Below are 26,815 nucleotides of genomic sequence, written 5' to 3'. Positions count from 1 at the left end.
GTAGTAAATCTCAATGGCCGGTTTCACACTGGAACATTTCTGCCACAAGAACAACCAGAGAACGTTAAATACAGAGAAGCAGAATTGTCATCGAATTGGCTGATTTATGTTCCAACAGAATAAGATCGCGTACATACCACTCGGCGGCGTACGGCTGTTAATAATCGCGTACTCTCCAAGATTTAACAGTGAGACCGTGAGCAATGCTCAACTAAAGAGCGAAATACACCACACAAGCGGTTTGACAAACCAAGCGAAATTTCCCTTTGCTTCAAGCCATTTGTGCTGTGTATGGGGGTGTTTGAAGGTTTGACGGCGAAATACACCACACAAGCGGTTTGTCAAACCGCTTGTGTGGTGTATTTCGCTCTTAACTGATTTGAGCAAACAATGAGAAAATGTCTGCTAATGGTCTTTTATTTAAAACATGCATACGTTTTTGTTCATCTATGAATTTTAGTAATTTTGCTTGTACTAACTAAATATAATTCTAGTAAAACAAGTCAAGTTTTAAGTGTCTAAAATATCGCGTTGATTTTTATTTATTTTTTTTTTGCTGGGGGCTTTTTGCTCCTTTTACCATCTAAAAGGGAATTTCTTGTAGAATAAACTGCGCAAGACCGTTTGCCTGTTTCCAAACAAAATCCGTCGGAAAAAAATCATTAAAAATCAAAGCGATTATTTAGCCGCTTAATACCTTGGTTATAATGCACTGGGCCCATATTCATTGCCCATTCAATAGATAATTAAGTGACAGTTCACTCCGTTCCGCTAGTTCCGTATAATCCAGGCATAAAACTTTCACTTGTTTCACTAGAATTACATAACCGCTCTATCTGCGTACCCAAAATATTTCTAAATATTCAGATTAAAAAGTTTAAAATTCGATGACAGTGCTGCTTCTCTGCATTTAACGTTCTCTGCCACGGCCATCGATGTTGCTCGATACATCGATGTTTTTGTACATACCTAATCGAACGAAGAGAAAACCAAAATTCTCTGGAATCGGTAGTGTATTCCAATTACTTCCGGTAGTGCATTCCAATGACTGCCGGTAGTGCATTCCAATGACTTCCAATGAATTGACGTTTGGCAGTTTTTGACATTTCGTTTTATTAAAAACAAAACAAGTTAGTGACTTTACTTGCAAAGTTAGTTGTCAAATAGGTATAAATTAACATTAAAAGTTGCTTATCTGCATCATTTTTTCGTGTGGTATTGTAAGAAAAGTACAATGAGTGGTGGCAAACATTTGGCTAAAGGTAATTTAAAATAGGCTTTTATTTAACAAAATTAAATGGGGCTCATGCCACACTAGGGCCACATGCACATTTCACAAGAAATTCGTCCAGTCATGCTTAAATATCATATTTAAAATCTGCACGTAGTATTGATTAATTCGTTATCGGATATAAGTAAAAAAATCTGAGTATGCTTAACATTTTGTATGTAATCCATTTTGAATTTCTTGTATTATATATCCACAAATATTTTAATCATTAACAAATATGTAGGATCGCAAAAACCGCAATTGCCGGATGATGGCGTAATCCGCTTGTTCTCTATGCGCTTTTGCCCATATGCTCATAGGGCGCATTTAGTCTTAGATGCCAAAGGTATTCCATACCACACGATTTTTATAAATCTTACCGAAAAACCTGAATGGCTTACTGAATTCAGCCCGTTGGGCAAAGTGCCGGCAGTATTATTACCGAAAGAGGAGGGCAGCCCAGCTTTAATTGAGTCTCTCATCATTGCTGAATACCTCGATGAGAAGTACCCGGAAAAACGACTTTTCCCTAAAGACCCTCTAAAGAAAGCGCAAGACAAAATACTCATTGAGCGATTCAACCCTGTAGTTAGCTCCATGTATAAAGTATTTTTGGGCGGAAGTGAAGGGGCTCCTGGTGCACTAACTGACATCTCAAAGGGATTAGATGTGTTCGAGAAAGAGCTGAGCTCCCGTGGAACACCCTACTTTGGCGGCGAAAAGCCAGGCATGTTAGATTATATGATCTGGCCGTGGTGTGAACGTTCTGAAATGTTGAAATACTTACTACCGGATAAATATGAAATGGATAAAGATCGCTTTGGAAAGCTGGTAAGATACTTGCTTGCTTACCTTTACTTACTCAAAGTGAAATGTGTATAACATAATCCATTATATATGTAGATTCAATGGCGTGACCTGATGATAAACGATCCTGCTGTCAAAGGATTCTATTTAGATGGTGAAACACATGCCAAGTTCATGAAAGCCCGTCGTGAAAATGTTCATGACTACGATATGCTCGTGTAAGACTTTTCTAGATGTACACGCGTCATAGCATACATACATATGTATGTATTTAGTGTTAACTTTTATTTTTTATATACATATATACATACCTGTGTGACTAACATTTTTGCGACATTCCTACAGTAATCAAAGCCTATGAGCTTCTATATTAAACACCGTAATCGACTTCTATTAACCTTGTGTACTTTTTATAAGTTTTGAATGTAATTAAAACTCTTACTATTCATGCACTGATATTTTATGTTTGATTTCATTTTCAGGAGCGATGCAAAGCGGCAAAAAACTTGTTGAGGATTAAACGTTTTTTAATTTGATATTGGAATATTTTGAAGTACACAAATATCATTAAATTCCATTGATTTTAAATCAGTCGGGAAACGCAATCACGCTTTACATATCCTTGTAATTGTCTTTAATCATTCTGTATACATCACACATACACACATATATATGTACATATTTTTGTACGTATATATCTAACGCTTTTTCACTTTAAGAAATCAAATACAACACATTTGTTTCGTAATAAATTGTCAAGGTGTATGAGTGATTTCTGTTTGAAGGATTTGATAGTACGCCCGTAAATATGCATATATGTATGTACATATATGCATCGCGGCATCTACATATGCATATACATACATACACACATCCATATGTAGATAAAATTGGCTTGATAACACAGCGGTCAATATAGGTATCAAAATCGCGGCAATTCTCGCCATCCGTTTGCATTCGATTAGATTAATTCTATTTTGAGTGAAAAAATCTGTTATGACATTAGAGAAAAATACTTTATTTAAAATTGCATTGCTGCATAAACTGCTTAAATAGCTAAATACAATATAATATATTTTGAATTTTTCTGTTTTCATATCTCAAATACGTAAAATCACGATAAATGTAAATATCATTTGTGGATTTGGAATGAATTTTCAATTATATTAAGTCAACTACACACACATAGAGAGAGAAAATTGAAAAAGATACCTTTTCCATACCTGTTAAGGACTGCATGTACATATGTATATGNAGCTCTTAAAAAATCACCAGTTATATACAAAATCTTATGTATACTTGTACAGGCATACATCTATATGTATGTGCATATTATGCACAAATTTAGGGATGTATGTAATGTGTAAATGGTATGGAGAGGAGTTATCCTTCGAATCAGTTTTTTTGTTTTTCAAGATTATAATTAACAAATATTTTAGTATTTTTAAATATCATATTCAAAAGGTGTCCACATCATTAAAGTTTACAACTTTTTCATTTTCAATATGCTTGTATGTATTGATCACATACATATGTATGTACATATGTATATCCATATGAGCCTATGTAAGTGGGTATATTTCACAAAAATATTTTATTTAGTATTACAAATGTATGTACATATGCACATACCATCATCATACGTTTGTTGTTTCGCAAATTGAAAGTTATCTGAAAGTGGTTTTGTTTTGTTAATATATCGAGCCCTAACCGCCAAAATAACGTAAGCGACATTTTTTTCCAAAATTTTCTTTTTGATGCAGAAATGCATCTAGATACTCTAGGAATATTTCTGCATTAAAAAGAAAATTTTGAAAAAAGTGTTGCTTACGTTATTTTGGCGGCTAGGGCTCGATATGTAGATGTGCATATGTACGTACATATTCATCTTGCTTGTGGGAAGTCACAATCGCTTCATCATATCAAGTACACATACATGAAAAGTTGCTTTTATCTATTTTAAAATGTTTAACTGCCCGCTTCATTTTTTTTTTGTCATTGTAAAAATTTTGATTAAAATAGTATTGTTAGTATGATTTCATCATCATTAGTTTATATTTGGAACGACATAGGTAACGATTCTCACTCCACTTGCGATTGCAATACGGTGGCCCTTTCAAGCGTTTTGTGCTTCATTTCTATATCAGCGACTGTATCAGGCCTGGGACGATGTACTTATTTGTTCTGTAAAAAATTTGTATGCATAGGTTTTTTAATCTGATTTCTATTTCGTAACTGGATTCGATCTGATGCCGTCTTTGCATTTACACTTACCGTTAGGTAAGCTGCTAGTAGCCACACTACTGATTACACTAACATCAGCAGCATTTGATGGGAGTGACGTTGGTTCGACGCTTGTGCTAACACTAACGCTGAGGCCATTGAGTGTGTTTTGGCTGCGTTTGTGCACCAAGCCACTGCTGTGCGTGGAAAACTTTTTGCCGCAAGCTTCGGAGCGCTCCGAGAAGCTTGCAGTTGATGGTGCTACGGCGGAGACTGTGGCTGGTTGCGTTTCGTTGGCGGGTTGGTCATACGTTGAGCGATGGGTGGTGAATCGTTTATGATGCCCCTGCTGCATAAGCTGTTGGTTGCTGTTGCAGGAGCTGCAATGTAACAAATTTCATTTGAATCAATGTACATATCGTCGTTTAAATTACAAAACCGCGTGATTCTAACACTTTCAAATTATTAGAGAAGGGGTATTTTAATATATCGTGAAAAACACAGTTTCGAAAAAAGTGTTGGTTAGGACCTTTGTGAATTAAGGTAACGATGTGTACATACATACATACATATGCACATTATGCATCGTCATTGATAAGAAAGGATGAATGCCTTCCACTTACCTTTTCTGCTCGTTGTCCTTTTTGCTATTGAACATGGCCAGCTCAATTTCGGTGTGTTCGTTGTTTAGATGTCGCACCCACTCAGCCGGGGTCTCAAAAGATCTAAGAAATATGTAGTTTCAAAAAATTAAGTACCAAAAGAATATGCAAAATTTCGTATTTATGTATGTACATACATGGAGCATAAGTCACAACATAGTGTCACATGAGCTGCGTTATTCTCCTGCTGCTTCCATTTTGTGTTTGAAAAGTCTTCGTTAATCTGTGAATTGTTTAGTAATTCCATTCTCACTCACCGACACTCTTCGACGTTTCTTGGGCAGGTACGCCTTGACTAAATTGTCGCCCCCGTTGGTTATAGTGGCGGCGGTGTTTCCGCCGCTGCTATTCGTTGTGCCGCACGCCATGTTTATGGTCACTGAATCGGTCGATGATGTGTGGACGCTGTGTGACTCCAAATGCCTCACCCAAGATTTAGGCTCATCAAAGGATTGCTTACATATTTCGCATGCTAGCCGCGTATCGTATTCATTGGAGTCCGGTCCGGCTGTATCCTGCTCGTTTCGTGGGCTGTGCGGATGGGCGCCTACTTCGAGTTTTACTGCGGTACCACCTGTCGGCATTTTGAAGTCCAGCGGTTGTTTAGGGGAATTTAAAGGGTCCTTGGGTGGCCTAGATAATTCTGATAATGCATTATCGGAAGTGGTTGTGGTCCAATCAGCCGGCTCTTGCTTGATCGCGAGAAAGTTTTGTGGATGTGACATTGGCGAAGTGTTAGTTAATCTAGCGCTGACTTGTTCTGAGAAGTGATGGTTGCTCTTAGTTGGCGTTGTGTTCGTATGCTCGTAGGACTCGGGTAAGAAGTAGTCTCGAACTGAAATGAGTTGAAAACAAAGATTAAGAAAAATTTAAGATTAACCGCCCTATTGCCACAACACTGACAAAATTCATCACATGACTATAGTACAACATTTTTCAAAACTGTCATAAGTCAAAAAAACAGAGCTGGAGAAAAACGGCTTTAAAGTTTTGAATTCACATTTCGATGGCTGAGTGGAAGATCGACCTATCTCGGCAGCCAGTTCGAAAATTTTTGATTAACGCTCTATCTCAGAAAACTTTTCAAGAACGCCCTACCTCAGAATTCTATTAAAAAACACCCTATCTCGGAATTTAGTTGAAGAACGCCCTAAGGCGTTTTTCAATCAAATTCTGTAGTAGGACGTTCTTGAAATGTTTTCTGAGACAGCGCGTTTTTGAACTGGCTGCCGAGAATGGTCGATCTTCCACTTAGCCAGCGAAATGTGAATTCAAAACTTTAAAGCCGTTTTTCTCGAGTTCTGCTTTTTTGACTTATGACAGTATTGAAAAATGTTGCACTACGGAGTCATATTGAATACAATACATACGTCTTATTCACTACTAAATACAGAACACTTTCAATACGTACTTCGATCACCACTGCTTCGGCGTATATGCCTATCATAACTGGCCATTTCAATATCATCCCGCTGGTCTTGTTCATCGGGCGGTGGACGAGGTCGATCAGTGTACTCCCTTTCTAACCGCTGCTCAACAACGCTTGCATGAATACCCTCCTCATTTTGACTTCGTTGTCGTCGTCTCAGCTGGTCATCCTCCATCGATATGGGACAGTCCCCAGAGCAGCCCAATTCGTTGCACAAAGTAGTTGCCACTTGCAACTGATTTAACTGATAGCAACATTTTTCATCAGGATCTATTGCAACCTCTTTGTTTACTGATATACCCCCGCCCGTATGATGTTTACTATTTGACGCTGCAGCTGAAAGAAGCCCAAGCTGTGATAGTTTTGGTGACTTGACAATAACGGGACTATCTTTGGGCAATACGGACGCGCCCAAACCACGGAACTGGGAATGTGTTGCCTGCATTTGCTGTGCGTGCGACGCCTGAGTGTGCTGTGTAGACGTTGACTGTGTTGACAGCTGCTGCAAATGATCCATGGTGTAGCGAGTACCACAACTCCCATTTCCACCTGTAGGACATTTGTTGACGACGTACATATCACCGGTATGAACATTGGGAATATGCGTATGTGAAATGGATGAAAGTGGTTGGCGGTTGGTTGCACTTTGAATGTAATGTGGACCACCGACGTTAGTTATTAGTGACTCTGTTCTCGGTGGCGGATTGTGCGAATTAACGGAAGTAGAAGAGGTGCGGCATAAACCACGGATTTTCAGTATTTCACCGCCTCGTAAGACTTCACTTAGTATATCGTTGGCGACAGTCGCCTCGCCACTGTACATGTACTGCACAAGAATTTGTATGGCGCGGTGGCTAAGATCCGGCGGAAGCACTATGTAGAGTACACCGTTTGGCGAAGAAATCGGTGCAGTTTCAAACATCGTTGCAAAAAACTGTGATAACGGAAAAACATTATGAAGTTACCTGTTTGTAATTTGCCAAAAAACAGTGGGCATACATATATATATGTATGTATATCGCACACCGTCTTCAAAGGAGTCACACCTCAACATTTTGCATTTTTGAAATTATTTACTAAAAATGTACACAGAGCTTTTATTTACCTTTCAGAAAAAGCTGGAGCAAATTTTTGTTATAAGTTGTGTTCCAGATGCTTCACGATATTCACGATTTGCAGGAACAGCTGTTTTCTCCATTAACAAACCTAATGGAAGGTGGTCACCTGGAACTGCTTCCTGTAAAAACCTGCAAATCGTGAAGCATCTGGAACGCAACTATAATTTGTTAAAAAAAACCTAAGTTAAAGTCGCCTTTGCTCATATGATTCGCATGCGCTAAGAAATAGTTTTTCGCATTTTCTGACAAACGTATTATTTTGAGTTGTGACTCTTTTGAGGACGGTGTGCGATATATGTATGTATACCGCTACCCTGCCAGCATTTTCTATTGCGGAAGTTACTAATTCTATACGACATTTCTGTGGAAATCATCGCCGCCGATGATGTCGCTACTTTTTCGATTTCTTAACCGCTCTCGGGAAGAACTGTTCCACCAAGGCGTCACTTCTTTACGAAACGAAAGCGATACAGCAATTACGAACTATTTCGATAGGAATAACAGTAACTTGTGTGATTAAGTTTGAAGTGTTAAAGAAGATTTGATAAAACGTAATGAGAAATTTGGGATACATTTGAACTTGCAACTACAGCCGCAGAGTTACGCCATTTCATACATATTTTATGATATTTCAACCACATAAACATTTTAAAAAGGAATTCGAAAACCTGATAGTAAAAAGGCAATCAAATAACGCCTCTGTTAAAATTAAAAAGATATGATTATTTGTTCTTCAAATATTATCATGATGAAACTATAAATAATAATAATAATAATGGTATAATTTCCCGATGGAATAAGATTGCTTGCACGTTAATTAAAAAATCAAGAAGGATTGAGAAAATAAAAATATGTATAATTTTACTTGAATGAACTTCCAATATTTGCTTTGTTAATTTTCAAAACTAGAAAAGAGTACAAATCGTCCGGGCATCTTTAAGAAGATAGAAAAGCGGCAGAAATGTTTTTTTTATTAAGTGAAATGAATAACTATCGCTTTGATAAGTTGCAATAGTGACGAAGAAGTGACATCGTGGCGATAGGCAATAAAATTCTCTTCCCAATTTGCTGGCAGGGTATATATACACGAATTTGTTTCTTTGCACATACCTGACTGCAGGAGCTAAGTATAAATTTGTGCGCTGAAATTCCCACGGTAGGTATGCCATTCTCCGAACTATTTCCACTGACACAATTGCTGCTGGAGCTATATAACACTACATCGGCAAACTTTTCATTCCTAAAATCAAACAAAACACTCATTATAAATCCATATCCACATCGTTAGGAGCCTTCAAAAATGGCACTTACTTGTAAAGCGTGGCCACTGACGAATTCAAGTATGACAAATGGGAGTCCCATTTTAAGTGATAGTTTTCTGCCGCCATGGTCTTGCAATACAAATAGAGACTTCCTTCCGTTGGATTGTAGCCGTTTTTGTTGCAGTGATGCTTTGACTCACAGGCTTTGCACAAATGATGGATTTTACTGCAGCATGATGAAACATTTAAAATCCCCAATGCTTTATGAGTATGCTTTCAGTATGGAAGCCGTAGCAGAGCATGGAACTAACTTAAAATGGGGAAAATATGTATTATGTCCGCTTTAATCCTTCGTAATGAACCCCGTATTGTGAAAAGCTACAAAGCCAACTAGAAAGAAGCAAATCGATAAATCAATAATTCGTCTGCATTTTGGGCAACGACCAAGCAACACCCGCGCACGTACATACATATATATTTATGTGTACGTACGTATGTATGTTTATGTGTGCATATGTACATTTAAATGGTTAAATGGGTTAACCCAGCCAGCAGAGAAACGTACTTTTTGCCGACTGCAGTTTTCGTACATTTTTCGTATCCGGAAACGTTCAGAAAACGATTTCCTTTTTTGTTAATTTTAGGTGTACGAAAACTTCAGGAGGTCCCAGGTTCGAATGCCGTCAGAAGCAGAAATTAAAATTATACATATGTATGTATGTATGAATGTATAAAAGTACATATTTATAAAAATTAAAAAAATTGCTGAATCTTAACATTGTTTGTTTGGTAACTATGAAAAAGTTTCTGTGAACTTCATTATGAAATCGTTTTCGATAGTTTTCTGTACATACGTTTCGGATAAACACTTTAGTGGGAGAATGGATCTAAAAAACGACCGAAAACGGTATCGGTAAACGGATGAAACTTCAAGTTTTTATACGAAATTGTTTTTGGATACGTTTCCGGATATTTTGCTTTCTGGGTTTACTTTGTTTTAGTTGGGTGAGGAAAAGTAAAGGGAAGTAGCGGAATCAAATGTATCTTATATGTAAATATGTATGTAATTGCGCGTTAGCATACACATGTGTCCGCCCGCCCAGATGTTAAATGGCTATTGGAATATGACTTGATTAACTACCCTTTTAATTAGCGGAGATAAAAGCTATATGTAAAATAACCGTTTAAATTAAATTTTCATTTCCACTAGAAAATCAGCACTTCACCGGAAACACTAACAAATTCTTTATGCCACAAATGCCAAGGTGAAATATAAAGTTTTTTTTCGGAATGTTCCAGAAACGAAGGGAATTAGCCTTTTAAAAAATTGTTTCCTTCCTTGCCGTGTAGGCTATAACGTAATTCACTTCCGCTTTTCGATGATAGCCGTTAGGGACCAAAAATGCACTACCGGGACAGGGTTACCATTGCAAACTTTCTTTCCTACCAAGAGCTAGTCCAAAAATGTACCAAATGGCTTCTTTACTACCACTTAAGAAAACGGCGTTTGAGGCAGTGGTTTCTACACTTAAAATAAGATTTCCAGGTGATCGCCTTCGGAGTAAATTACGTGAAAAATCGCGCTCTGCGGGTTTGCCATTAATTTCTTTGAGTTGCATGTATATATTTTCGTGTAGTATGCTTTTCAATTTTCTTCTAGTGCCATTCAAAATATTTTAACAACCTCGTCATTGTTGAAAGTATTATCGATTCGAAGAAAAATATCTGATTTTTGAACCTGTCTTAACGTCCAACAATTCAACCACTTGATATCCCTTTAGACACGAAGTTCAGAGAATCACCGAAGGTAATTGATGAAATTCTATCTGCAACAGGTTTTTAAACTATTTGGCAAATAGTTGGACCCATCCAAAAAAAAAATAGTAAGGGTAAAACCGATATTGTCTTAATTTGGCAAGCCTACTCACAGTGCTGACAAATGACGCACTACTACAAACCAGAGATGCTTTCTGTTTTATCAACAAAGAAAACCTACCAATGTGGTAGGAAAAGCCAAACCGGCAGCCCTGTACCGGAATCGGTTAGGGACCAATTAATTTCCTTCATGTCAAAACCGTTCTCATCTCAGTGATGCCACCTAGTTCTGGAATGAAGGAAATTAATTCGTCCCTAACCGATTCCGTTAGTGCATTTTTGGTCCCTAACCGCAAAATTGCAAAAACATCAAAAAAGTGACAGTGAATTGTTGTTTGTGGTTATTATTTTTTGTTTCTGGTCTAAATCGCCATAAGTATAGTTCGCAGTGAAATTAAATATTATTTTATCATACATTTTGTTAATTATAGCTCAAGTTTTAATTAAATATACATACATATATGCATATAAATGTATGAAAGTAAAATGAATGACTTGGTTTTGGTTTTCGATTTGTCACAGCATACAACTTTTCTCGAAATCAAATCTTGGATACAGGAGCTACATCGTACCGTCCAGGTACCTATGGTACTTACACTTGGCTTATCTGGGAACACAACCAGCTAACGTAAACGGAACAGAGCTTTTCCGATGTCAACTATTGTGTTATTTGTGGATGTTTATTTGTCTTGAATGATAAAGAAATTAACAATCAATTGACCGGAAGCGACATGGCATCTAAAATGGATTTCGATGTAAAACTGATAGACATGGTTCGAGCAAATCCACTGCTTTATGAGAAGGAAGTTCGTAGCTCGCCGTATGATCTCATGAAAAGGAAAAATGAACTTTGGCGTAGTATAGCTTCCTCTCTAGAAGTTGAAAGTAAGTACATAGATCTATAAATTGTGCAAATTGTTTAATAAAAATGGTTCTACTTAAGCCAAGTACTGTGTAATTCGATGGAAAAACCTTAGAGACAAATTTCGTCGCGAGCTGCAGAGATCAATAGAGATGGAGCGCAAAGCAGGCGGCGCCAAAAGCGCCAGGGGATCTACTTGGCATTTAATGGGAAAAATGAGTTTTCTTGAAAGCCATATTAGGCTACACAAGTAAGCACATATTGTTAGGAATTTGCCAAGCAGTAATAAATGTATTCTTTAACAGCTCACACAGCACAAAGAGTCCAGCAAACAACTCACGTTTCACGTGGACTGAAATGGACGCAGAACAGCTTATTGAGCAAGTTATAAATGAAGATGATCCTTTGCAAGAAGCTATGGAAGAGCAAACCACCACTGTTGATACAAAAACCTCGGACAATGCAGTGAACACTCCAACACCTACAACTTCGTTTATGAAACGTATCGAAACTTTGCTCGAGGGTTTAGATGCTGCTAATCGCAACAAGGCTGAAAAGCGCATTGTAGCGTATCTTTGCAAATGCCAACTGAAATCGTTGGATAATGAGAATATTGATGATATTGTAATATAGATGTGTATATGTACGTAATTTATTTTATGGCATTTCCTTTTTGTACTCAGTATCTCAATTTATACACACAATCATGTATAAAACGAATAGTAGACATAATTTGTATGTTTAAGAAAAAATGATGTACACAAAATTTAAGTTTTAGTGAACATTAATATTACGTGTTTTTAGTAATAAGCTTCAAGAAATTATTATTTTATTATTGCCTCACTATATTGAAAAAAAATAAGAATACTAATTGCCAATTTTTTTCCCCATTCTGGTATTTATGTCCGCAGCTTGTGAACAGACGCTTCTATCGCGTCGCATTCGTGCCCGTTCTTCTCTAACTTTCAAGCTCAAGCATCATTATCGATTTTTTCGGATATGAATCACACTCGGATTTGTTATTTCCACCCTTCAAAGAATGCTGATTGCTTTGGAGCGGGGAAATTTATTAGCAAATAATCGCCTAGTCTGAACATCAGGCATATTTATGTATGTATGTATGTATGTATGGGTGAATACAAACTCCACCCCATTTATGCATTTTCCATACCTTATTTTCTTTTTAACTTCAATGTTTTGTTATTGAATTGTATGGGATGTAATTTATGGCATTTTAGTCACTTGTGCATACATATGCATATATAGGGGTTTTAAACACTGATAAATATAACTTTCAATTTCGAAACTTCACAATCGTCACAAGCGTCGTTTGTGCTCTAGTGGGAGAGCATATTCTTTATGTTTGGGCGCGCAATACTTTCCAACTTACATACCTATAACCCACTCATGCAAATGTATGTGCACTTAACTGCTTATTCCTTCAATCGTCATTGTTGTTATTTTACAAATGAAGTTACATACATATGTACATTAATGTGGTCGTTGGCTGTATTGATTGATTTGCCGTCCATAGAAATCAATATATGAAAATTTTAAAAGCTTTTTGACTATGTAGAAAAGCGTATACCGTTACCAAGAATGTTTGGTAAATCTTGCCATTTGTAAGACCTGCATTTATTTGTTTATAACTTTACACATTTTTCATAAAATTTGTTTACTTTGTAACCATTTTAAGCCCATATTTACTGAAATAAATATAGTTGCAGCATTTTTGCTTATTACAATCATTTACTCTACTTTATAAACATACTTTTATTTCGCAAAAACCCGCACTTTTAACGCTCTGCAATTGATTTTTAATAAGCAGTCAAGATTTCCCGTCGCTGCTGTGGCTTGTTTCGTACTGTAATCCGCGTAAAAATTATTGATGGTCCTTGCGCCTATCGTCAATTCATTTGTCTGTATATGCGCACAACATCGTCTTTGTTGGTACGCAAGTATTGTGTTTAGCGCCCATTTCATGTGGCAAAATAAAGAGAGCTAAAGCGACTCAATTATTGCACTAAGTATGTGTATATGTACATAATATGTATATGTAAATGTATTAAGTGAACTTTGCATTGCAAATTTACATTCCTTGGCTCCTACTGCCGCAGTGTAAACAAACTTATAATGAAGAAAACCTGAAATAGACTAGAAAGCCTTCTAAATCCGCAGGAGGAGTCAGGGTAGAACAAAAATAATACATAGGAGCGGCGGCGGTCTGAAGCGCATCTGCTTGTAGTGCTGTTTTTCTGGTATTTTTAGTTTTATATTTTTACTCGGTAGTGTTTTTAGGCTAAAATTTGTTGTTGCTGGCCATCAACATTTTTAGTGAATGAATTCTTTTACCGTATTTACATACATATGTATGTATATTCAAATGTATATATAATACTTAGATAAGAATTACGTATGTTACATAGATTTGATTGAGATGTTAGGGGCTCTTCAGCGTGGTTGTAAATATGTATGAATGTATGTATGTACATATGTGCAAAAACGTATGCATATTTATTGCTCACGTCTTTTATTCTAGTAAGACTGAAAATATTAACACTGATAAAAAAAATAGCCGCATAAATTGTTAGATTTTTGCTTTTTATTTTTTTATGATAACTATAAAAAGGATACGTGCAATCGCTGATTTAAAATAGATGAATAATCAGATGTGTTGCAATATGTTATTTATCATCCATCAGACTTGGATTTTTTTTCCTCGACCTCTTCAGATTTTTCGGACTCACACTTTCGCTTTTGGGAGAAATCCTGGTCACTCGCGTCACATAATATTTCTTCTTCGCCACCATCTTCATTTACCCTTGATTGCTCGCTGTTCTTATTTTTATTTTGTTCGTCTAGTTCTATTTTCATTTGATGTGCAGCAGAGGTGTCCGATTTCAGTAGCTCTCTCAGAAACATTGTAGCGTATGCAGATCGAGGCAAACAGAANATCAGATTTTTCGGACTCACACTTTCGCTTTTGTGAGGAATCCTGCTCACTCGCGTCACATAATATTTCTTCTTCGCCACCATCTTCATTTACCCTTGATTGCTCGCTGTTCTTATTTTTATTTTTTTCGTCTAGTTCTATTTTCATTTGATGTGCAGCAGAGGTGTCCGATTTTAGTAGCTCTCTCAGAAACATTGTAGCGTATGCAGATCGAGGCAAACAGAAATCTAACAGCAGAGCCTTAAAGTCGCCTACTTCACAATCCTCTTGAATGGGTTCATATCTACCAGTAACAACGTCCCAATCGGATACTATGAGTGATTCCTCTGCAGACGAGTACTTTCGAAATTTCCATGTTAAACCACTGGGATGGATCAACAGTTTTCGGTAAGCGCCAGCCAAGGCATATGTTTTCACACTGTGACGCAATGTCTGGGATGAGAGCCCGTACTCTTCTAGAATTTCTTCATACCAGGTTTTCACTTCATTGTCCGGGTAAGTGATATCATATCCAGGCAAAGGTAAAACAATATCAAAAATTGTGTAACCCCCACTCTCAATTTCACCTGCGCTTAATGCCTTAACTTTTCTCTTAAACTTGGAACCCGCTGCTTCATCTGCAGCCGCTTCATTTTTCTCGTCACTATTTGGTATGGGGACATTCTCTTCCTTGGCCTCATTCACCTCTTCATTTTCGACCATATCCTCTAATATAGTTTCTTCAACAATATCGTCATCCATTTCTTCTTTATTTCGATATACCAAATCACCTGGTATTAACTTCAANGAGTGATTCCTCTGCAGACGAGTACTTTCGAAATTTCCATGTTAAACCACTGGGATGGATCAACAGTTTTCGGTAAGCGCCAGCCAAGGCATATGTTTTCACACTGTGACGCAATGTCTGGGATGAGAGCCCGTACTCTTCTAGAATTTCTTCATACCAGGTTTTCACTTCATTGTCCGGGTAAGTGATATCATATCCAGGCAAAGGTAAAACAATATCAAAAATTGTGTAACCCCCACTCTCAATTTCACCTGCGCTTAATGCCTTAACTTTTCTCTTAAACTTGGAACCCGCTGCTTCATCTGCAGCCGCTTCATTTTTCTCGTCACTATTTGGTATGGGGACATTCTCTTCCTTGGCCTCATTCACCTCATCATTTTCGACCACATCCTCTAATATAGTTTCTTCAACAATATCGTCATCCATTTCTTCTTTATTTCGATATACCAAATCACCTGGTATTAACTTCAAACCAAATTCTCGAATGCGGCGCGATGCAATGCGATTGAATACCAGACTTTGAAATGCATGCGTATAAAGAAGTAACATGTTGCGAGGTATCTGTTTTTTACACACAGATAAGTTAAAAATTAAATCTTTTCTATGCTTTATTTATAATTACAAACAAAACCTTTCTTAATGCCGCCGAGTAATCATTTTCGCCATATGTCGCTAGTCCAACTAGTAACTTTTTTTCGATAGAATCATTAGAATTTAAATTAGCGGCTGCTGCGGCTGAGTTACGTTCTTCCCACCACCTCCGTCTTATATTATCCATGAAAGGAAGGTCATGTTCTCGAGGTTTTAAAATCAGTTCAACGACCTACATACAATAGATAAATCATTAATCAGAAGATAGGAGAACGAAGTATAAAGCCGCTTTTAGATTATACCGTTTTATAATCCGATTTTAAAAGTGCCACTCCAATTTCATATGTGGGTATATCAGGATGATTACCAAATCTCTGCAAACCGAAATAATTAATAAATCCGTTTTCCCGCAGGCCTTCCAGAGCCTTCTCAATTTCCTTTTCATCTCCATTGACATGGCGCAGGGCTATTCTAAATCGATTTCCCTTTAAGTCACCCAACTTGACCACTTCGTTACTGAACTCAAAATTGCCGACTTTAATTTTGGACACTTTAGCAGCGGTCAAAATTTGCGAAGGCTCGCGACGTTTTATGCAAAACTTCTGCGTTGTCTTGGCGCGCTTATCTTTGGTGCCACAATAATTAACATGAGACGGATGCATACTAAGGCGTTGTACACACATTTTTATATAGATATAAATATATACATATGTATATGTTCAAAGGCATATATAGTTACGACTTACCTCAAACGTGATGCTAATCTTGAAGCCGCCTCGGTTGTTTCCATATTTTCCTTGTATACCAAAAAGTGTACATATTCGCCCGGAAAGGTCCACCGTTTGCGCTTCTCACCTAAGATTTGCATTATTTATTTAGCGTAAAGAAATATTTATTTATTTGACATATGTATGTAAGCAATCATGATTTTCCCCTACTTGGTTTTCCTTTGGGCTTCATTATTCTAACAAAACGCTCGTCTGTGGAATCCGTGGGGCTAATTGTTGAACTCACTAGTTTTTGTCCATATAACTGCTTTAATATGTTATGTACCTGCGTTCGTTTTTCTTTATCCAAAGACGATACATTGATATCTATGGGCTGAGCTGCTGGATTGTTCGATTTCATTGCTGCTAATACGCCAATCTTTTCCCACACCTCTGTTGTTATAACTTCTTTGAACCTCTCACGCGCAGCAGCTAATTCAGTTTCATCAAGGGCTGCGGGAATAATTAGGGGTTTATTTCATATTGGCCCAAATCGACAGAAACTTACTTTCCACCAGCGCTTGGGGTGTCGTTAAGTCGGTAATTTGCAAAACCTTTCCGTTTGCATCGATTTCATTTACTTGAAAATCTGAGAATCGCGATTTCACAACCCCGGTGAATCCTGCTATTTTGTTCACATACTCAGTTATTCCCGCTTGATCCTCACGCAAACTTTGCCATCCGGCACCACCGGCTCTGTAATCAACATGTGAATAGTTAGAGAACCGAAACGACAAAAAACCTAAGGGACTTACTCGATCCTCCTATTGCCATAGTCAATATTTTTATTCGAGTTTGATGATGGAGTGCCACGCTGTTGTGGACGCCATCGTTGTCTTTTAAAAGGCGTTCGATTTTTTCCCATAGCTAAATATCACAATTTTTAAAAGAATTAGCTCGTGCTGGACTAGCCTGGCCAGCGTTGCCACTAAAATCTTTTTCCCCTACCAGTTTTCTTTCCATATCCAACCAAAATCGTTTACAACCTACCAAATAAATTTCAATTACGAAAAAGCATTCTGAAAGCATACTATCCATATTTTTAAGATTAAGAAAAGAGGTAAAGTTTGTCGTTCCCACGACAGTCGGGTATACGTAGCCGGAACGACCCAGATTTATATCTGGCCAAGGACTGTCACTCCAGCAACATACCCCAAAAAGTCTTTGGGGAATTTGTATGCTGCTACAACAACAACAACAACAGGTAAAGTTGATAAATCTTCTTCAGAAACTACCTTAGCTGGTGTTATTATTTGTAAAAGTTGTATATCTTATATATCCGCCCAAGTCTCCAGCCATAACATTGGCTCCATCAGTGGTCAAATCAATTAGGTTTCTTATTTTTAAAGACAGGATTGGCAAATGTTTAAAATTTACAATTGACAAATATTTGGTGTTTTAAATATATATTTTAATAATAAAGAATTCATTCATTAATTCAACTATCCGACCAAAATCTTACTTTCCCTACCAACCTAGCAAATGAAAAAGAAGCGACCAAATTTGGTCGGAAAAGGGTGCGGTGGCAACACTGAGCCTGGTATGCATTTTTCTGTTATCGATTTTTTATGTAATTCCGCAGTATCGATATAATAGGTCTCTTCGTTGAGTGTTAATAATCGTTTTATGTAAACATCCATGAACCAAAAAGACAAGATCACGCGGGCAGGAGACTAGCCCGTTAGAATCGCATTTAAGAAAAAAGTTGAACGATTTTGACATTAGCCGTTTGTTTACACTTCTTCGTTGTTTACAATTTAGTGGTGGCTTTTTACTGCAATTTTCTTCATTTTCGCCTGTGACAACGTGTGTACACATAAGATAAAGAATAATTTAACACAACGGCATGATTTATAGAAGAATTTGCATAATAAAAATGATTTTTCATGCGTTCAACAATTTCGCGGTTTTCTCCGTTCTCTTCGTTGTTTACTTCTTACAACAAAGATGGCGTCGAGATTTCGGCAGCTAGAAAATAACTTTTTTCGTTCTTTCCTTCCCGCGTGATCTTGTGTCTTTCGTTCATGGTAAACATCGTGAGCTACACTTTTTCAAGTAAATTTGCAACACGGTGCCACTGCTAAACGAGCGGTGCGAGAGAGACAACTGTCAGTTTATCTAATACGATGTTTCCACGTTTCGTAATTCGCTCTCTTATTCGTAATTCGTCTTGCCAATTACCTTCCGAATTACGTAATTCGCCATACAAAATTTTGAGAGCGAATTACCTCATTTGTAGGTAATTCAGATCGGATTACCATGCGAATGACGAACGAATCGGTGCCTTCACTAATATATATCGGAAATGTATTGATGTTTTCACCGGCCTGGTCCCATTTGCTGTCACTTTTTCTAGTTGTAGAATAATATTAATAAAATATTCTCTATATATATTAAAATTGTTGATGAAAACTTAAATTTTAGCTCCATATTCGATATTTGCAGTACACAAAAATAATAATAAATAGCGAAGAACAAGAACTACAGCTGCCAAACGAATTACTAATGTGTGTGTCGTGGAAACAGGGTAATTCACGAATTACTTTGCGAATAACTTAGGGCCAATTTCACANTTTAGCGAATTACTTAGAGAGCGAAATACGAAGGGTGGAAACATCGTATTACCTTTAATTATTGAACCATGGTAGGACATCATGAACCTAAAATACAAGATCACCTAATCAAAGAAGCAAGAAAAAAGTATATTTCTGAGCGCTTTTGACATCTGCCTGAAAAAATTTGTCTGCAAAATCGCCTCATGTAGATAACCAGTAAATTTCATTTTGCCAACAGCATCGACGTCAAAACTTCGTTCATCAATGCACGATATATCGATGTTTTTGGGGTCGATGTTAAAATATCGATGTTTCCAAACATCGATGTCGAAATTGCATCCTTAATAGCAGGCGATTTTTGTTTTGTTTGGGATTAAATTTTGTTAATTTGCATTTTGGCGCAACGAATGAATTGAAGGATGGTCTATATACATTTTCCATCAAATTTAACAGAAGAGGAGCACATGCTTCAAGCGAAATATCAGAAGTTGAAGAAAAAGGTAAGATTTTTTTCACAGATGCATACATATGTACATTCATATGAACATACCTTGTTCTTTGCTCCCCCCGCCCTGCCAGAAAAAAGCACTGCAGGCCTTGAAAGCTCCTAAACCCGAGCCGGAGAAACCTCTCACATTAAAGCGACCCACTGATGCACGTGATGCTCGCGAAGTTGCCCGAAAATTAATTAAAAGTGGCGCCATTCCTGCTATTCAAAAGCAACAAACAAAACAGGATCAGACATCGTTTAAGCGCCCAAAAGGCCAGGAACGAGCGAAACGAGCTCCAGAAGCCAGTGTCGCAGCCTATCAACCATTTTCTTCAACACAAAATGATGTCGCACAGGAGACAATCATTAGCGAGATAATAAAAGAAGAGCCCCGAATACAAAATCTTTATCAGCACTTTGCAACAGAACGCGATCGCGAAGAACGCGGTCTGAATGATAAAAGTTCTTTGGACTCAACGCAGCCCGAGAAACCCCGCGCAGGTAATACTATTTTCGTGTCAGGAAACAAGGTAACAGAGGAGTTCTTGAAAAAAACTTTCAACGATTATGGTACCATTGTTAATGTGTCCATGGAAGTCGAGAAATGGTAAGAGCCGATAAAAAATATTTTTGGATCGAATCTAATTTAATTAATTTACCAACAGTCGTGGATTCGTGTCCTTTGCTAAACCAGAGTCCGCAGACCGTGCCATCGCAGAAATGCATGGAAAGAATGTGAACGGCATCAATTTGCAGGTACAGCTGGCTCGTCGCCAGCCACAAATTGAGCCTATTAATGATGCTACGTCATCGGCAGCATGGTCTTCTATAGGTAATTAATATACATACATATGTGACAGGGACATTAAAAGGGGTCTACGGTTCGAAAATAATTTATCCACAACGACTTGGATGTTAACAACTTTATTTTATTAGTACGTTTTTTTTTATCAATGTGCCCATCTTTCGAGGAAATTTATGAAAAAACAAATACAGCTAGGAAGAAAAAAAAAATTATAAATAAAAATTGATTTTTCGACCCGTATAACCTTTTAATTTTCCCTGTCACATATACCTTTAAAGTAGTTTGGAATCGTAGTAGCAACGCTTACTGAATACAGAATTCAAATATTAAAATTTGATTGCGTTTTCTTTTACAGCGGCAAACAAGTCCCAGAAGGGCAGCCACAAGGATCGACGAGAGATGGTTCAATATGATGACGACTTTTTACAGTAAACCGTTTTCACGCAATTCTTTTTCGGCAATAAAATCATTATAAAAACTCAGAACCAAGCAATATATTAAACGACAAGGTATGAAGGGGGCATACTTAATGTAGGAAGGTCCTATCTCATTTTCTTTTCAAATTCAGCATTGTACAAAAGTCTGCAAATTATTCACTAAAAACATATTGAAATTTAAAAATCATTGCTGCAGCATAAAGTTTGTTTTGTATAAGCGCTTACAAAGGACTTGATTTTCTATCGAGTTTTTTCATCACTCCGTAAAGAAACAAAAATGTTAGATAGTACCTTTCTATATTGAGTTAACAATATGTAATCATTACTACGTACCGAAATGACTTGGGTGTTACCAGACTAAGACGATGTTTAGATCGGCAAATCGAACCAATCGTTGTATGTTCTTGGAGAAAGTATACAGCTATTTCTCCTATCTGGCTTTACACTAACCACCCCTTTACATGCCCGCTCTATGCTCTTTGTACCAACCCTGTAGAAACAGCACGTTTCTTGGACCTATCGCTAGTTGAGCTTGACGAAAACTATTGAAAAATAAGCTGATCTAGGCAGGAATAAGAATAAAATCACAGAAATGTAAGCAGTTTTTGAACATTGCTTTATTGAAAAATTTACACCCACATTATTTTATGTGAGTTTTTGAATATGATTATTTTAAATAATAAATATAGTATATTAGATAACAATGCAAAATTTATGGGTCATCAGATAAATACATTACGTACTTGATATCCGATTACTTCAGAAAAATAATAATAGTAAAGCAAACTAGAAAACGAATAATGAAAATGATTCTTGGTTTGGCGTCAAAGCGAACTTTTTTCTGTTGGTTATTTGTGCCGCTGAACATGAGTATGTCATATATGTATGTATATTAACATGATTTTGAATCTTATGTTCATTATGAAAATTCCTTTGCAAAAATATATGTATGTATGTATGTATATCCTATCCGTATTAATATTTTTTATATGCAATACATATACAATATTTGTTAATTAAAGTTTGCTAGGCTGCGTTCAGAAATGCATAAAGCCAAAGCATCAGTCTCTTTTATTTCTAAACTATAATTGATGGAAATGGCAAATAAGCGCAACCACTGTTAAAAACCTAATTGGAACTTAGTTGCGCAAATAAGATATTTCCATCCATTATAGTTTAGAAATAAATGATACAGATGCTTTGGCTTGATGCATTTCTGAACGCACCCCTAGTTTCAGAAAACGCCCACGGCATTGTAAATTGTTCGTCATTATTAACATGATACAAGTAAATATTTGTTAATTTTATTCTACAAACTCCTTCGTTAAATTTTCGTACAAAATAGTTACATACTTTGAATATATATATGTATTTCTTCGTTGCTTTCTTCCGAAACTGAAATACCCAGCTGCTATTTTCTATCGCAATCGGCACAAAGTCGATCTCAGCGCAGCGGCATTAACATAAGTTTGAGCGCTCGACCACGATGCTTCAAAACATTTCGTAATTATAATCAATTTCCCGCAAAACATCAAATACAAATAACTCTCTATCACTGGCTTCGCGTGGTCATTCGACGCATTCGACGTCTGGAAAAAAGGAACTAAAAATATTTGAGCTATGCAATTCTACGATTGTCGTGGCCCACTCCCTGGAGGGTTGAAAAAGTCCCAGTGGTGGGTGTGCACATTTCTGCCCGATAGCATGTACACGATCAGTGTAAAAGATATGACAACAAAAAGGGCCACCAGTGTGGGGATATGGTGAACCTGCGCTTGCACATTTTTGTCCGGATCGCCGCCTCGAATTGCGGCCGTCAGACGGTTTATCATTTGCACAATCGACAAGCTGCAAGCGGACACAAATTGTTTGCCTGCTTTTGCCACAGTTTGTGGCTCAACAGGTGGACGTGTGCTGCTGCGCGAACGCCGGCTGTGCGAGCGAGAGCGCGTTTCCTCTCGCTCAGCCAATTCGTCGTAGTCTTCGCATTCCGAACAGGATGAGTCGCATCTGCGATGATGGCGATGATGGTGGTGATGTCTCCGGTGTTGAGCGACTTCATTGCCATCGGCACTGCTGCCGTATGGCTGCTCGTCGCCCCGACGCAGGTTATAGAAACCTATTGGCGGCAATGATTGTAGATACTCGGTCGTGGTATACACTGGCGGTGGTGGTGGTGGGATGTTCGCATTAGCTGAGAATGATACTGGGTCAGTTTGTGTTTCTTCGTCGTAGTTTCTGAGTTGCTGTAAGACGATTTCTTCGGAAGTATCGACCGTTCGCTTCGCTGCTTCCAGGTCGCGCTGTCGTGGTGGTTTTGGTGGCGGCACTATTTCCCTTAGAGGAGATCTGTCTTCCGTAGCCAATGCTTCGCTACTTGCTTGCAAACTGGTCTGTGTTTCAGCGGTTAGCAAATGCTGACGGTCGGTGGTGCGCACGCGCTCTACAATATCTTCAATGAAGCCTTCCGGCAAAGCGATGTTCTTCACAATTAAATTTCCCGATTTGCATTCGAGTTCTTCGGCCGATATTTGCGTGCCATGCAGCTGTGAAACCATAATTTGGCCAGCGTGAAGCGCATGAACACGTAAACGCTCGACTTCAAGATCCCCTATGTGCGCAGGTAGTTCAGGTTGCGTTGGAATCGGGACGGCAGCTGTCGACGAAGGCACAGGAGTCAACTCCTTCGATAGCTCTTCCACTAAAGTAAGTGCCGGCGGGATGTCAAGTGTTGTTGACTTGCGGCGAGGTGGTGGCAAGGGTGGCTCTTCAACAATCTCTACTTCTCGTGTGTGATCCATTCGAACTGCCTCAAGCGCCTCATCTCTAGGGCTTTGGAGGTCTTCCCCAATCTCTTGAGATTCGTTCTTTTGTTCTTCAGTACTTTCTTCTACCCTGAGTTCGTCTCTGATCTCGCTTTTTTGTTCATCTTCAGACGCAGATGGTGGCGCTACTGAGATTTCGTCTTTGATCTCGCGTCTTTGATCGTCTTCAGACGCACTTAGCGGGGCTTCTATTTCCTCAGTTTCAGATAGGTATTCGTTTCTGACACTTTTCTCTTCCTTATTATCTTTCTCAGACGTTTCCTCTCCCAGGTAATTGGTGTAGTCATAAGCGGGTATATCTATGTCTGACATCTTTTCATCGTAATCATAATCATTTAGCTCGCCCTCCACACTTTCTCCTTTATCTTCTCCATAGTTGCTGCTGCCACCTTGAGCGCGTAGCTCATCAAGTGCAGCATTTAGCTCTTCAGAGCTTGGACCTCTTGAATATTCGCTAACGGCGAGTTTCGACTCTTCTTCGTCATGCGACGTTGCCTCCACATCGGACTTGCTTTGCTGCGAGCTATCCGTGAGCAGACCTTCCCTCCGTAATGCTTCTTCCTCCAAATCTAGATCATCAATTGGTCGTACAATCAACGATGCCTCCAGCATCGATTCACTCTGTTGGCTGGGTATCGGCGTCGAAACGCGTCTTTCGATAACAACGGCAGAGGGGGTTTGTGGCCGACTTTGAGATTTGGAGTGGTCCGCCTGCGAAGAGGCGCGCGATCGCTCTGAAATGCTTCGTTGGTTGGCGTCGCGGAATCTTTGCAGTCCCCGTGCTAATTGCTCTTCTTCAGTGAGCTGAGGTGTCGCCTCTTCAGCTTCTTTGGCTTTCAACTCCTCTTCCCTTAATAGCTCATCCAAAGTTTTTCTCATACTATTTATACGCGGCTCGATTATTCTCATATCTTCGGTGATTTCGAATTCCTCACATTCGAAATCGTCCGGCAAGGGGTCGGTCTGAGTTGATACCTCAACCTCAGGTAGGCGTGTTTCCTCCTCCTCCAAATCGACGTCGGTCGGATCGTAACTTTCCGCCGTGGAAGATGTGGCAATTTGTTCGTCAGCAATCTCGCGATTGTATAGCGCGTTGAAAGCGCTATGCGCTGAACTCTTGGATTCGGCGCGTTGACGTTTTTCGCGGGGTGGGCGTGGTGGAGGTGGCAGCGGTCTGAATTTCATTTTGTTTATAATCTCGCCAGATTGTAAGTCTCGTGGAGATTCAGGGCGTTCCTGCTGCAACGCTTCCGGCTCTTCATAATCATCATCCAGTCTAAAGGAAGTGGTGAAGCGGTCGTCGATGAAAGGAAAAGGAAAACCAGAATTGGAGCCAAATAAAATATATATATAAAATTTTAATGGAAAAGTGGATGCAGTTGCCACAGGGCCAAGCACCAAACCAACAACAACAACAACAACAAAAGAAGCTGCTTCAACAAAAAAACTTTAACGAAAACCAAAAACAACAAGCGAAACAAACAAAACTCTTAAATGTTTTTGGATGGTTTTATTTTTCTTTTTTATTATTTAGATGTGGTTTGTACATTTGCATGTACATACAAACCTACATATGTTTATGTATGCGTGTACGTATATATTTAGTTATACTACATTAATGTTTGTTACGAGTATTACAACAATATTGCGCTAAATAAAAACGGAACTAATATTCACTGAAACAATTTTGGGTTAGCGAGACAATGTATGTATGTATGTATGTATGTATGTATATTGGGGTGCATCACACTCCATACCACCAAAAAAAAAAAAATCGGTAATGTTTTTCCATCGGAATTGTGAAATCTATTATTCCGCCAAAATATTAAGATTTACGTGAGCTGCAACGATTTGACATGGTATTCATCAAAGCGCATAAATGCCTCGTAACTGCGTAAACCTCGTTAATAAACTGGTTTTCCATACAAAATGAGCTAAGTTTACAAGGTTTACTTGGTTAAGAGGCATTTACGAGTTTAGATGAATTGCCCTTGAAAATAACTCCAAAAATATAGTTTTTTTACCTCCCTTTTATTAGGTCGGGATGTAACTATGTAATATTGATGCGCCTAAAAGATGCAGCGATTTACATGCTCAAGTTACATACCTGATGACGGTACGAATGGAAATTATAATAGCCAGGTTTTAGTTTTTTAAACTATATTTATAAATAAGATTCGTTTTTAAAAATGTTTTTTTTTTGAGGCACCCTAATGAATATATGTATGTACTATGTAAATATTTTGAATTAAAACAAAAATGTGCATTAAGGTCCTAGGGCCTTTCTATTTTAAGGTAACGATATGTATGTATGTATGCACATTAGGACGGGTTAATTTGCATGGGAGGTTTCTTCGACTATGCGCGTATAGCACAGAAGGATTCTGCGTGTAATTCTAAACAAATTTGCCAAAGAAACCTTGTGTCTAAAATCAATTTGGAGTTTGCCAAATTGCGAAAATAGGTTTCTAAGCATTTTGCTATAGTATCGTAAAGTATCGTTATTTTCCTCGAAACCTATTTTCGTAATTTGGCAAACTCCAAATTGATTTTAGGCCAATGGTTTCTTCGGCTAAACGCCCATAGTCATAAAAATCTTACCCGCCCTAATGTACATACATACATACGTAGGGAGATTTATGACAATATTTACTAAAATCTATTATTCGCGAATACGAATAAGAATAGCAAGTCACGTGATAGATAAAAACTTGCCGAAAATAAATTTCGATAGCTGCACTATTATTTGGTGAATATCCTGTGATCTAAATAGCCATAGCTTTCTTTCCTTACTTACTGTCTCTATTGGCAATTTTTCCACTGCTGCTATAGATCTCCCGCGATTAATCGCTTGTGAAGATCGCTTAGCTCAATCGCAGGCGATAAATACCTTGCGAGTTATAGCAGGCGATGAACTGGAGTGTGGAATGTGGAGTAAGCTTTATTTGGGAATAGAGTAACTTTCATCATGTGGGGAATGCACTCATAAGCACTTTTTCAAATGAAATCTTATGTGATGAAATGCCCGCGTACAAAAATTTCTTTGCGATGAAATTTAGAGATCTTCTAAACGGCTAAGGTCATCTTTTTTTTTTTT

The 26,815-nt window shown here is 38.0% G+C and overlaps 6 protein-coding genes across 20 annotated transcripts in view; 3 read left to right on the top strand and 3 right to left on the bottom strand.

Moving 5' to 3' along the window:
- Window positions 1-1,082: 1,082 nt before the first annotated feature.
- On the top strand, window positions 1,083-2,830 carry GstO1 (Glutathione S transferase O1). Its single transcript, XM_017620096.1, has 4 exons — window positions 1,083-1,262; window positions 1,515-2,101; window positions 2,174-2,295; window positions 2,560-2,830. Exons 1-4 carry the CDS (start codon window positions 1,235-1,237, stop codon window positions 2,588-2,590), a joined length of 768 nt encoding a protein of 255 aa, XP_017475585.1. The 5' UTR covers window positions 1,083-1,234; the 3' UTR covers window positions 2,591-2,830.
- A 1,244-nt stretch (window positions 2,831-4,074) lies between these two features.
- Window positions 4,075-14,018, bottom strand: LOC108365889 (uncharacterized). Of its 9 annotated transcripts, none has more exons than XM_017620083.1 (9): window positions 13,216-14,018; window positions 8,821-9,161; window positions 8,620-8,749; window positions 6,374-7,325; window positions 5,220-5,797; window positions 5,100-5,152; window positions 4,924-5,025; window positions 4,352-4,680; window positions 4,075-4,261 (listed from the first exon to the last, which is right to left on the bottom strand). In XM_017620083.1, the coding sequence occupies exons 2-9, from the start codon at window positions 8,895-8,897 to the stop codon at window positions 4,233-4,235; spliced, it is 2,250 nt and encodes a 749-aa protein (XP_017475572.1). In that variant the 5' UTR covers window positions 8,898-9,161; window positions 13,216-14,018; the 3' UTR covers window positions 4,075-4,232. The 9 variants fall into 9 exon arrangements, with proteins under 9 accessions (XP_017475572.1, XP_017475571.1, XP_017475577.1 ...); XM_017620082.1 differs by having other exon boundaries at window positions 13,280-14,018; XM_017620088.1 differs by having other exon boundaries at window positions 5,100-5,149; window positions 13,280-14,018.
- On the top strand, window positions 10,914-12,653 carry LOC108365894 (transcription factor Adf-1). Of its 5 annotated transcripts, none has more exons than XM_017620097.1 (4): window positions 10,914-11,022; window positions 11,169-11,531; window positions 11,590-11,758; window positions 11,814-12,141. In XM_017620097.1, the coding sequence occupies exons 2-4, from the start codon at window positions 11,378-11,380 to the stop codon at window positions 12,139-12,141; spliced, it is 651 nt and encodes a 216-aa protein (XP_017475586.1). In that variant the 5' UTR covers window positions 10,914-11,022; window positions 11,169-11,377. The 5 variants fall into 5 exon arrangements, with proteins under 5 accessions (XP_017475586.1, XP_017475587.1, XP_017475591.1 ...); XM_017620098.1 differs by having other exon boundaries at window positions 10,924-11,066; XM_017620100.1 differs by having other exon boundaries at window positions 10,929-11,027.
- A 70-nt stretch (window positions 14,019-14,088) lies between the features above and the next one.
- Pus7 (pseudouridine synthase 7) lies at window positions 14,089-17,558 on the bottom strand. Of its 3 annotated transcripts, none has more exons than XM_017620094.1 (9): window positions 17,362-17,558; window positions 17,115-17,302; window positions 16,778-17,059; window positions 16,586-16,694; window positions 16,142-16,502; window positions 15,880-16,071; window positions 15,289-15,809; window positions 14,462-14,816; window positions 14,089-14,235 (listed from the first exon to the last, which is right to left on the bottom strand). In XM_017620094.1, the coding sequence occupies exons 1-9, from the start codon at window positions 17,469-17,471 to the stop codon at window positions 14,200-14,202; spliced, it is 2,154 nt and encodes a 717-aa protein (XP_017475583.1). In that variant the 5' UTR covers window positions 17,472-17,558; the 3' UTR covers window positions 14,089-14,199. The 3 variants fall into 3 exon arrangements, with proteins under 3 accessions (XP_017475583.1, XP_017475582.1, XP_017475581.1); XM_017620093.1 differs by having other exon boundaries at window positions 14,462-15,223; window positions 15,696-15,809; XM_017620092.1 differs by having other exon boundaries at window positions 14,462-15,231; window positions 15,704-15,809.
- A 1,918-nt stretch (window positions 17,559-19,476) lies between these two features.
- Window positions 19,477-20,941, top strand: Nelf-E (negative elongation factor E). Its single transcript, XM_017620095.1, has 4 exons — window positions 19,477-19,661; window positions 19,741-20,258; window positions 20,317-20,483; window positions 20,812-20,941. The coding sequence occupies exons 1-4, from the start codon at window positions 19,581-19,583 to the stop codon at window positions 20,886-20,888; spliced, it is 843 nt and encodes a 280-aa protein (XP_017475584.1). The 5' UTR covers window positions 19,477-19,580; the 3' UTR covers window positions 20,889-20,941.
- Window positions 20,942-21,488: 547 nt separating this feature from the next.
- Window positions 21,489-26,815, bottom strand: part of LOC108365888 (uncharacterized) — an 18,022-nt gene continuing 12,695 nt past the window's right edge. The window contains exon 5 of the mRNA XM_017620081.1: window positions 21,489-24,994. Within this exon, the coding sequence (XP_017475570.1) occupies window positions 22,522-24,994 (2,473 nt within the window). The 3' untranslated portion in view covers window positions 21,489-22,521. The remainder of the gene's footprint in view (window positions 24,995-26,815) is intronic.

The sequence above is a fragment of the Rhagoletis zephyria genome, unplaced genomic scaffold, assembly GCF_001687245.7.
Source record: "Rhagoletis zephyria isolate East Lansing unplaced genomic scaffold, Rhagoletis_zephyria_1.1 Rzeph_scaffold_02043, whole genome shotgun sequence".
NCBI classification, from domain to species: domain Eukaryota; kingdom Metazoa; phylum Arthropoda; class Insecta; order Diptera; family Tephritidae; genus Rhagoletis; species Rhagoletis zephyria.
Note: the sequence above shows the minus strand (reverse complement) of the source record. Positions and strands in the feature narration are given on the sequence as shown.